At 40.2% G+C, this 11,999-nt stretch overlaps 1 protein-coding gene across 1 annotated transcript in view; it reads left to right on the forward strand.

Moving 5' to 3' along the window:
* Window positions 1-10,808, forward strand: part of LOC126484190 (molybdenum cofactor biosynthesis protein 1-like) — a 110,764-nt gene extending 99,956 nt beyond the window's left edge. Inside the window, exon 7 of the mRNA XM_050107602.1 lies at window positions 10,729-10,808. Within this exon, the coding sequence (XP_049963559.1) occupies window positions 10,729-10,784 (56 nt within the window). The 3' untranslated portion in view covers window positions 10,785-10,808. The remainder of the gene's footprint in view (window positions 1-10,728) is intronic.
* Window positions 10,809-11,999: the final 1,191 nt, after the last annotated feature.

The following is an 11,999-nucleotide window of genomic DNA, read 5'->3' on the forward strand; positions in this document are numbered from 1 at the left end:
ACATAAATTTATTAATAGTGCATAACAATGTTCCCCCCCCCCCCCATGAACCATGGACCTTGCCGTTGGTGGGGAGGCTTGCGTGCCTCAGCGATACAGATAGCCGTACCGTAGGTGCAACCACAATGGAGGGGTATCTGTTGAGAGGCCAGACAAACGTGTGGTTCCTGAAGAGGGGCAGCAGCCTTTTCAGTAGTTGCAAGGGCAACAGTCTGGATGATTGACTGATCTGGCCTTGTAACAATAACCAAAACGGCCTTGCTGTGCTGGTACTGCGAACGGCTGAAAGCAAGGGGAAACTACAGCCGTAATTTTTCCCGAGGGCATGCAGCTTTACTGTATGATTACATGATGATGGCGTCCTCTTGGGTAAAATATTCCGGAGGTAAAATAGTCCCCCATTCGGATCTCCGGGCGGGGACTACGCAAGAGGATGTCGTTATCAGGAGAAAGAAAACTGGTGTTCTACGGATCGGAGCGTGGAATATCAGATCCCTTAATCGGGCAGGTAGGTTAGAAAATTTAAAAAGGGAAATGGATAGGTTGAAGTTAGATATAGTGGGAATTAGTGAAGTTCGGTGGCAGGAGGAACAAGACTTCTGGTCAGGTGACTACAGGGTTCTAAACACAAAATCAAATAGGGGTAATGCAGGAGTAGGTTTAATAATGAATAGGATAATAGGAATGCGGGTAAGCTACTACAAACAGCATAGTGAACGCATTATTGTGGCCAAGATAGATACGAAGCCCACGCCTACTACAGTAGTACAAGTTTATATGCCAACTAGCTCTGCAGATGACGAAGAAACTGAAGAAATGTATGATGAAATAAAAGAAATTATTCAGATTGTGAAGGGAGACAAAAATTTAATAGTCATGGGTGACTGGAATTCGAGTGTAGGAAAAGGGAGAGAAGGAAACATAGTAGGTGAATATGGACTGGGGGACAGAAATGAAAGAGGAAGCCGCCTGGTCGAATTTTGCACAGAGCACAACATAATCATAACTAACACTTGGTTTAAGAATCATGAAAGAAGGTTGTATACATGGAAGAACCCTGGCGATACTAAAAGGTATCAGATAGATTATTTAATGGTAAGACAGAGATTTAGGAACCAGGTTTTAAATTGTAAGACATTTCCAGGGGCAGATGTGGACTCTGACCACAATCTATTGGTTATGGCCTGTAGATTAAAACTGAAGAAACTGCAAAAAGGTGGGAATTTAAGGAGATGGGACCTGGATAAACTAAAAGAACCAGAGGTTGTACAGAGATTCAGGGAGAGCATAAGGGAGCAATTGACAGGAATGGGGGAAATAAATACAGTAGAAGAAGAATGGGTAGCTTTGAGGGATGAAGTAGTGAAGGCAGCAGAGGATCAAGTAGGTAAAAAGACGAGAGGTAGTAGAAATCCTTGGGTAACAGAAGAAATATTGAATTTAATTGATGAAAGGAGAAAATATAAAAATGCAGTAAGTGAAACAGGCAAAAAGGAATACAAACGTCTCAAAAATGAGATCGACAGGAAGTGCAAAATGGCTAAGCAGGGATGGCTAGAGGACAAATGTAAAGATGTAGAGGCCTATCTCACTAGGGGTAAGATAGATACCGCCTACAGGAAAATTAAAGAGACCTTTGGAGACAAGAGAACGACTTGTATGAATATCAAGACCTCAGATGGAAACCCAGTTCTAAGCAAAGAAGGGAAAGCAGAAAGGTGGAAGGAGTATATAGAGGGTCTATACAAGGGTGATGTACTTGAGGACAATATTATGGAAATGGAAGAGGATGTAGATGAAGATGAAATGGGAGATATGATACTGCGTGAAGAGTTTGACACAGCACTGAAAGACCTGAGTCGAAACAAGGCCCCCGGAGTAGACAATATTCCATTGGAACTACTGACGGCCGTGGGAGAGCCAGTCCTGACAAAACTCTACCATCTGGTGAGCAAGATGTATGAAACAGGCGAAATACCCTCAGACTTCAAGAAGAATATAATAATTCCAATCCCAAAGAAAGCAGGTGTTGACAGATGTGAAAATTACCGAACTATCAGCTTAATAAGTCACAGCTGCAAAATACTAACACGAATTCTTTACAGACGAATGGAAAAACTAGTAGAAGCCAACCTCGGGGAAGATCAGTTTGGATTCCGTAGAAACACTGGAACACGTGAGGCAATACTGACCTTACGACTTATCTTAGAAGAAAGATTAAGGAAAGGCAAACCTATGTTTCTAGCATTTGTAGACTTAGAGAAAGCTTTTGACAATGTTGACTGGAATACTCTCTTTCAAATTCTAAAGGTGTCAGGGGTAAAATACAGGGAGCGAAAGGCTATTTACAATTTGTACAGAAACCAGATGGCAGTTATAAGAGTCAAGGGACATGAAAGGGAAACAGTGGTTGGGAAGGGAGTAAGACAGGGTTGTAGCCTCTCCCCGATGTTGTTCAATCTGTATATTGAGCAAGCAGTAAAGGAAACAAAAGAAAAATTCGGGGTAGGTATTAAAATTCATGGAGAAGAAATAAAAACTTTGAGGTTCACCGATGACATTGTAATTCTGTCAGAGACAGCAAAGGACTTGGAAGAGCAGTTGAATGGAATGGACAGTGTCTTGAAAGGAGGATATAAGATGAACATCAACAAAAGCAAAACAAGGATAATGGAATGTAGTCTAATTAAGTCGGGTGATGCTGAGGGAATTAGATTAGGAAATGAGGCACTTAAAGTAGTAAAGGAGTTTTGCTATTTGGGGAGCAAAATAACTGATGATGGTCGAAGTAGAGAGGATATAAAATGTAGGCTGGCAATGGCAAGGAAAGCGTTTCTGAAGAAGAGAAATTTGTTAACATCCAGTATAGATTTAAGTGTCAGGAAGTCATTTCTGAAAGTATTCGTATGGAGTGTAGCCATGTATGGAAGTGAAACATGGACAATAAATAGTTTGGACAAGAAGAGAATAGAAGCTTTCGAAATGTGGTGCTACAGAAGAATGCTGAAGATTAGATGGGTAGATCACATAACTAATGAGGAAGTATTGAATAGGATTGGGGAGAAGAGAAGTTTGTGGCACAACTTGACCAGAAGAAGGGATCGGTTGGTAGGACATGTTCTGAGGCATCAAGGGATCACCAATTTAGTATTGGAGGGCAGCGTGGAGGGTAAAAATCGTAGAGGGAGACCAAGAGATGAATACACTAAGCAGATTCAGAAGGATGTAGGTTGCAGTAGGTACTGGGAGATGAAAAAGCTTGCACAGGATAGAGTAGCATGGAGAGCTGCATCAAACCAGTCTCAGGACTGAAGACCACAACAACAACAACAACAACAATATTTCATTCTGACAGCGTATTAATTCTGTAAATATTAGCTTCTCCAGTTTACTGTATTGTATTCACCTATTTTGACAATCTCGTGACAAATGATCAGGGTAGTATTCATTATATTAAAATGTTTTGTGTTATACATTCTGACATGTTCCACACCCTTGAGAATCATCTCATTTTTTCGGTGTATGTAACGAAAACTGAATCAAATCAAATGCAATCACCATCTCTCACCATGTAATAACTTCACTTCTTCTTCTTCCCTTGTCGTCTCCTGTTTTTCCAGTACTCATCCATCTCCTCCTCATGTTTTTCCCCCTTTATTCTATTCGTGTTGTTCTCAATCCCCTATTTCTTCTGCATCGAAAGCCTTTTATTTTTATTTTTTTTTTTTTTTATCGAGGTGAGTCTTTATGGACTGCGTGGTAACAACCGACTTCACTGTAGTGTCCATGTCTTGTTCTTGCTCCAGCTTTGACTTCCTGCCAGTATCTTCTGAGCCCCTCCAAGAAGTACCTTTTTATGCCCTTCAGATAAGGGTCCTCACTGTCTTTCGGATGTTGATGCCATGTTAAAACCTTGGTAGTTGGTCACCAATCTTCTAAATTTGTTCCTTTCAGGAATTTCTCTCTGAGATACCAATCTGCTTAAGATCTTTTTCACATTCTTTGAACCATCTCGGCCTCGTTTTCTTAGATAGGATGAAACTCTGTATTCTTTTTGATAGTCGATCACCGTCCATTTTCATGAGATGACCATAAAATAACAATCATTTCTTTGTAATGGATGCTGTGATAGGTTCTGTCTTGCTGCACGATTCCTCATTTGCTCTCATTCGCCATTGTCCATCGACCCATCTATTACCTTAGGATTTTCCTTAATATCCTACACTCACGCTTTTCCAGCTGCTCAGCTTGACCTTGTCTATTCGTGGTCAAAGTTTTGGATGCTTATAAGCCCTCAGGTTTTACAACTGTATTATAATGTTGGAACTTGGCCCACATACTCATAGACTTTTTGTTATAAGTATTCTTTGTCAGTTGGTATGCTTGGTCTAACTTCCTCATCCTGGCAATTGCTTCTTCTTTTAATCCATTCTCCTGGTGGATGACTTCACCGAGATACCTGAAATTCTTAATTCATCCGATTTTTTCCCAGGTTGGTTATCATCCATTCAGGTCCGTTACAGATGTTCGTCATATATTTTGTCTTTTGAATAGAGATCTGGAGTCTAACTTTTTTCAGCAATTTCTGACAGCCTATTTATCTTGTTGACTGCTGACTCTATGTTGTTAGCAAAAATGGCCAGGTCAGCCGCAAAATCTAAGCAGTCAATGCACACCCCTTTGTTCTTAGGACCAAGTCTGAACCACTCTTCATTTGTTTCTTCTTGGGCTAATAACTTTCTCCACTCTCGAGTGACCTTTTCCAAGACACAATTGAAAAGGAGAGGGATAGTCCATCTCCTCGTCTTATGTCCGTTCTGATTGTAAAGGGTTTAGATACCTCACCCATAAATTTAATTTTTGACGCTGTGTTAGTAAGAGTTTATTTGATCAGCTTTCTTGAGGTATTATCCATCCCAAACTTTTCCAAAATATTCATTAATGCCTGTCAGTCGATGGAGTCATATACTTTTTGAAAATCAACAAACATGACCACATAGTTATTTCTTCCAGTTTTTTGGACCTGATGATGTTCTTCAGGCTAAAGATCTGTTCTGCGCAAGAATCGCCCTTTCGGAAACCAGCTTGATAGTCCCCAATCAGTTGGTTACAATGACCTTCTATTCTATTCTGTATCACTTTGGAGAGAATCTTATATGGAACAGATACTAATGAGGTACCCCTATAGTTATTGACATTCTATTTATCACCTTTTTTGTGTAGACGATGGATTAAAGCTGACTGCCGTTCAGTTGGTATCATCCCAGCTCTCCAGATCTCCTCAAAAAGTTGGACTAGTATATCTAGAGTTTCATTATTTGCCAGCTTCAGTAGTTCCACCACTATTGAATCCTCTCCAGTTGCCTTATTATTCTTAAAGTTGTTGATGATCTCTTTGGTCTCCTCTTTACTAGATGGAGATTAGGGGTAGTTTGTGGATTGGGGCACATGCAGGGAATCTTTCTTTCGGTTCATCACAATTAAGTAGGTTTTCAAAGTAACGAGACATGATCTTGCAGTTTTCTTTGTTGGTCAGGCCGAGTGTGGTGTGCATACTGTAAGACCTTCAGTACACACACCATCAGATTATTTGACTTGTTGCTCTAACGAAGTAAGCGAGTGTCAGCAATATGTCTCGTGGTCTTATCATGGTGTGTTTATCTTCTGCCATTCGGTCAGATGATAGAAATGCCACTTGCATGCTTAGAGTAGCAGACTGACGGTGACCAACTTTAAACAGAATTTGATTAATTTTCACACACATTTACTAAAATAATAACAAATATAAAAATTACTTAACTTGGTTCTGGATGCTATTTACAGTTGACAATCTGAAGTTCTTTGGGATTGGTACGTTAATCTTATTCTCACATATATCTCAGATACTTGACAAAAGTGTCTATACATTTATCTTCATGGCTATGTACAGGAATATGGTAATCTTATCAGGCGCAGACTGAATCTTGACTATGGACTGGTACAGACAATTGTAGAACTCGACGGACTGGTACAGACTAATGCAGACTGGTACAGACTAATGCAGACTCATACAGACTGGTGCAGACAAATGCAGACTGACTGATTGAAGGTCTTTACACTCGTTATAATACCTCGCACGTTCATGTATCACTGCGCGAGTGTGATGCGCGAGGAGAAAATGTTCTATGTTAGCAGCAATCTCATTGGCTGCGTTACATACACTCCTGGAAATGGAAAAAAGAACACATTGACACCGGTGTGTCAGTTCCACCAGACTTGCTCCGGACACTGCGAGAGGGCTGTACAAGCAATGATCACACGCACAGCACAGCGGACACACCAGGAACCGCGGTGTTGGCCGTCGAATGGCGCTAGCTGCGCAGCATTTGTGCACCGCCGCCGTCAGTGTCAGCCAGTTTGCCGTGGCATACGGAGCTCCATCGCAGTCTTTAACACTGGTAGCATGTCGCGACAGCGTGGACGTGAACCGTATGTGCAGTTGACGGACTTTGAGCGAGGGCGTATAGTGGGCACGCGGGAGGCCGGGTGGACGTACCGCCGAATTGCTCAACACGTGGGGCGTGAGGTCTCCACAGTACTTCGATGTTGTCGCCAGTGGTCGGCGGAAGGAGCACGTGCCCGTCGACCTGGGACCGGACCGCAGCGACGCACGGATGCATGCCAAGACCGTAGGATCCTACGCAGTGCCGTAGGGGACCGCACCGCCACTTCCCAGCAAATTAGGGACACTGTTGCTCCTGGGGTATCGGCGAGGACCATTCGCAACCGTCTCCATGAAGCTGGGCTACGGTCCCGCACACCGTTAGGCCGTCTTCCGCTCACGCCCCAACATCGTGCAGCCCGCCTCCAGTGGTATCGCGACAGGCGTGAATGGATGGACGAATGGAGACGTGTCATCTTCAGCGATGAGAGTCGCTTCTGCCTTGGTGCCAATGATGGTCGTATGCGTGTTTGGCGCCATGCAGGTGAGCACCACAATCAGGACTGCATACGACCGAGGCACACAGGGCCAACACCCGGCATCATGGTGTGGGGAGCGATCTCCTACACTGGCCGTACACCACTGGTGATCGTCGAGGGGACACTGAATAGTGCACGGTACATCCAAACCGTCATCGAACCCATCGTTCTACCATTCCTAGACCGGCAAGGGAACTTGCTGTTCCAACAGGACAATGCACGTCCGCATGTATCCCGTGCCACCCAACGTGCTCTAGAAGGTGTAAGTCAACTACCCTGGCCAGCAAGATCTCCGGATCTGTCCCCCATTGAGCATGTTTGGGACTGGATGAAGCGTCGTCTCACGCGGTCTGCACGTCCAGCACGAACGCTGGTCCAACTGAGGCGCCAGGTGGAAATGGCATGGCAAGCCGTTCCACAGGACTACATCCAGCATCTCTACGATCGTCTCCATGGGAGAATAGCAGCCTGCATTGCTGCGAAAGGTGGATATACACTGTACTAGTGCCGACATTGTGCACGCTCTGTTGCCTGTGTCTATGTGCCTGTGGTTCTGTCAGTGTGATCATGTGATGTATCTGACCCTAGGAATGTGTCAATAAAGTTTCCCCTTCCTGGGACAATGAATTCACGGTGTTCTTATTTCAATTTCCAGGAGTGTATTAATACGCGGATCGGCGGAAGCAGAATTTGGTCCGTCTCTATGGCAGCGCCATCTCATAGTGCGGAGATGGACGAGCGCTGCGCCTGCGCTGTTTTGCTTAGCGGGGCGCACTCTAGTGGGAAATTTGTGTACGCGCTGAATATGCGGAACTATGTACACAACACTGAGCTTTCCATTTTCGTCTCTAAAACAAAAACTAGGGGCTTGGTATCCTTTCAAGTTCGATTTGATCGTCTGATAGAAGTCTCTGACATTGTTTATCTGGAAACGCTGATCGATCTATTCTAACTGCTGTTTCTCATGCAATTGCTTAGACTTTCATAGAGTTCTGGCTGCATATTTTCGAACTTCATGGAATACATCAAAATCATCAGGACTCCTGGTAGAATTCCACTTTTTCCATGCACTTGCTGTTTGGGCCACCACCTCACCACAAACCTCATTCCACCATGTATGATTCCTCTTTTTAGCTGTCAGGATTGTAGTATTAGCTGCTTGTTGGATCACGGAGGCAATGTCTGCCCATTTATGGGATTCAACTGTCAGTTACTGGTGGCATTGTTCCAATATGTTTTGATTGATTTTGATCTTCGCAATATCATATTTATGAATTTTATTTCCGGTTTTCACGGTCTTATTGAGAGGGATGAAATTAATTTTGATCTTGGAGAGGTGATGATCCTTTTAAATTCAGTATTTTATCTGTAAAAAGGTTTCTTTCTATTATTTCTGATTGTTTGATGTTGTTTCTTTCTTATTTCTGTAATCCATGCTATCATTGAGTCCTTCTTCCAGTACTACTCATTCAGTAGAGGTCTCTAAAAAAAGATTAATCTTCTTTTAGCCATTACTTCTGATATTTTCTCAAAATTTTTGTAGATCTCCTCATTACTTCTCATTTTCCAGCCATCTGTAGCTTGTATTGCAACCATTATTTTCTAATAATGCTCCTTTGAGGAACCTCTGTTCTGTCCAGCTTATAGTTCATCATTAGGCATCCTCATCCATATAAACATCCTGGTCATACCACTGTGGGATAGTGTTTTAGTTTTGTTTTTTTAGTTGTACATTTCTTGTTGTAAATATCCTTTGTAAAACGATTTGCTCTCTCCAGTTTGCTGACTCTTGCATCTACTGTTAATTCTTCTAGTTCATTTTGTTGTACAGTTTGTCCAATATATTTAAATTTACTTACTAATGCTATTTTACATTTTTGTTTTTCTAAGAATGTTGATGCATTGTTTGAAATTGTCATCAATGTTGTTTTTTCGGCTGAAATTTTGGGACCAGCTCTCTTTGCTATTTCTTCCAAAAGATTTCTTTCAATAACTGTCTGTCAGATTTTTTTGAAAGTATATCAGAATCATCTGCAGAAGCCAGGCAGTTTACCTTAATTCCATTTGTTATTCGTCCTAAAATTATTGGTTCAATTTTGTAATTTTTTTTTCTCCAAATTCCAGATACTTTCTATTTTTTCTAGAATGGAGTGTTACAGTAAAGGTGATAAACTGTCCCCTTGTCTAACACCAGTTTTTATTTCAAATGGTTGAGATACTTCTCCCATAAATTTAGCTTCAGTCATCCTATTTGCTAGTGTTTTGAAGATTATGTTTGCTTTAATACAAAATTCTTTGATGATTTTACCTATAATTTCTCTGCCTACCAAATCAAAAGTTTTCTTGAAACAAATACATGATACTATTATAGGTTTGGTGATTAGCAGTCTGTGGAGGATTATCGATTTTCTAATAAACATCTGCTCTGTGCAGGGTCTTCCCTTTCTAGAGCTCCTCGAGATTCTCCCAGTTATTTGTCTAAAGTTTCTACAACTCTGTCCAGAGAATTTTTGATAATATTTTGTATACCACTGGCAGAAGTGAGGCATCTCTGCCATCGTTGACATTTTGAGTGTCCCCTTTTTTTCATAGCTGTGGATTAATGCTTTCCATAATCTCTTCAGCTTTCCAAATGTTCTCAAACAGCAGTTGTAGATCATTTGTGTGTTCTGACTATTTCAATAATTTTGCTGTAGTGGAGTCTTCATTTGTTGCTTTGAAGTTTTGGAAGATTTGATGGCTTCATGAATTTATTGCTCTGTTAGTGGAAAATCTTCCTCCAGATGTTGTGGGACTGCTATTATATATTGCTACAATGTGCTGTTATTGTTGTTGTTGTTGTTGTTTGGTTGCCTGTTCTTCAGCACTTTCTTTCTGTTTCCTTTATCTATTTGCCGCCATTTTAGCCCATTTACCGGTATTTTCAGCTTGTTCTTCACTTATTTGACCTTTTGGTGGCTCCTCTTGAAGAGATCTTATTTCTCAGCATTTAAAATTACATCATCTGCTGCTCTTTCGCAACTGAATTTCATCATGTCCATCTTCCTTGACTCAAGATCCTGAATTTTCATCCTTAATTCTTGAACAGTCTCATTTCTCTTTTTGTGTTTTCCAGATGAAGAAACTTTTGGTCCTCAAAGCTAAGATTAGTATCAGTTTTTTTATTTGTTTCTGCCTATGGCTGCTATATCTCTTTAGTTAGAATATTTTCTCTCTCTGTATTTGATTATAGTCTAAGTCTGAATATTTTTATAAGTACATTTATTGCTGTAGCAATGAGTAAAATAAATTGTATTGCACTGCCTGTAGCATGTAGCACCATTTTGACTTTTAGTCCTCTTGCTGTACAAAAAGTAGCTTTGATGATTACTTAATACAAGTATTTTGTAAGAGCTGTGGAACGGTTAGTATCTGTTTATATTTTTCTGATTAATTCAAGCTCGTCAATGCACATCCTGTGTTAAGGAAATATTTGCACTGAATTTACTGTGTGTTAAATATAAGCAGTGGATCCATTGGGGTAGTCTGTTTGGTAGAAATATGTCAAGGTGAACAAAACAGGAGATGGTGAAGGAAGAGAGGGAAAAGAACAACATTTGCTTCTCATCAGCATTATAACTGGGTTGCAACATTCAGTGAAAATTATCTGTGACAGGAAGTTGTCATAAATACATTTTTTGAAGAAACTTTATGTTTGTATAAGCATTTATTAAATTTAAAAAGTTGGATTTCATCTGTTAATACAAAAGATAATGTTTTGCATTGCAGGCATGATGAACCTGTCAAAGATGAAGAATCGGCCAATGATTCTTATTGGAGGATAACAGTATGTATAACTTAAACTTGAGATTCTTGAAAATAAAGCTAGTCAGTATTTCTTAACAGTACTGATTTAAATACATCTAAAAGATCGCTGTTACCTAAATGAAAGTTGACGAGCAAAGTCTTAGTGGACATTTGTATAAAATTGTCATAGGTGTTATTTACAAGAAGAGTAAATAGTTTCAATAGGAATGTGGTGAGACATTTAACAAATGTCATGACCACACATTAATAGGACCTTATAACACTACCATTATGATATTAGTATGCTTTTACGTAAATAACAGAAACCCTGTCTCTATGTTGCCACGTATAACCCTCTTACTAAAATTTAGTTTAGTTTTAAAATAAAATACACTATCGAAGGATAGTCCTGTTTACAGGAAAAGATAATCAATAGAGTTATCCTTCTTACAGGATTTACCGTGTGTTGCGTCTAATGGATAAGTAAATTGGACTATTCACTTCTTTTCCTAAGATCTTACCCAGTGGCTAGATAGGAACACAGTATGAATAATAATATACTGAAGCTAGGAAAACTCATTTCCAAGTTCATTTAGTGGTTTAAAACATGTACTTAATGGTCACCAACCTATCCTGGCAATGAAATAGTGAAGTATTGGAGAAGCAGAAATGTGAATTTTGCCTACTTTCTTGCTACTGTTTAGTTTGGCTCTTCAAATAAATTACCCCACTTAAACAATTTTGGGCTACATCTTTATACATTATGTTTTTAAAAAAGAAAAAGCCCAGTAGATAACTTCAAGGAAGGTAAAAAAAAATTAGCCGGGGTGGGGGGGACTACCTTTAGAAAAGCACTTTCCATAATCAAGAAACTTAAATACTTAGACACTAAAGCACGCACTTTTTAACTGAACATTTCACTTAAAGAAAACCTCTTTCTTGGTGGAATTTACATTCAAAAGCTATTATTCTTTGAAATAATTCTGTGTAGCCATCTAACAGGTTCTAGTAACTTGGCTTCACTCTGATTGAATTTTATGTAAGCAAACCATAACACTTTACAATAGTTAAGAAAACATTTTTATTATTTACACTAAAGCAATTTAAATGGTGCCTCTTTATATTAACTTGGCACTTCATAAGTCTGTAAAACAGGACACTCGGATTAATCAAACACCAGGAAGGAACCCTATACAGATGTATGATTAGGATGAAATAACAGGGTGAGCCAGTTTCCGTAAAGTTCAAGAATG

The sequence above is a fragment of the Schistocerca serialis genome, chromosome 6 (assembly GCF_023864345.2).
Source record: "Schistocerca serialis cubense isolate TAMUIC-IGC-003099 chromosome 6, iqSchSeri2.2, whole genome shotgun sequence".
Classification (NCBI taxonomy): Eukaryota; Metazoa; Arthropoda; class Insecta; order Orthoptera; family Acrididae; genus Schistocerca; species Schistocerca serialis.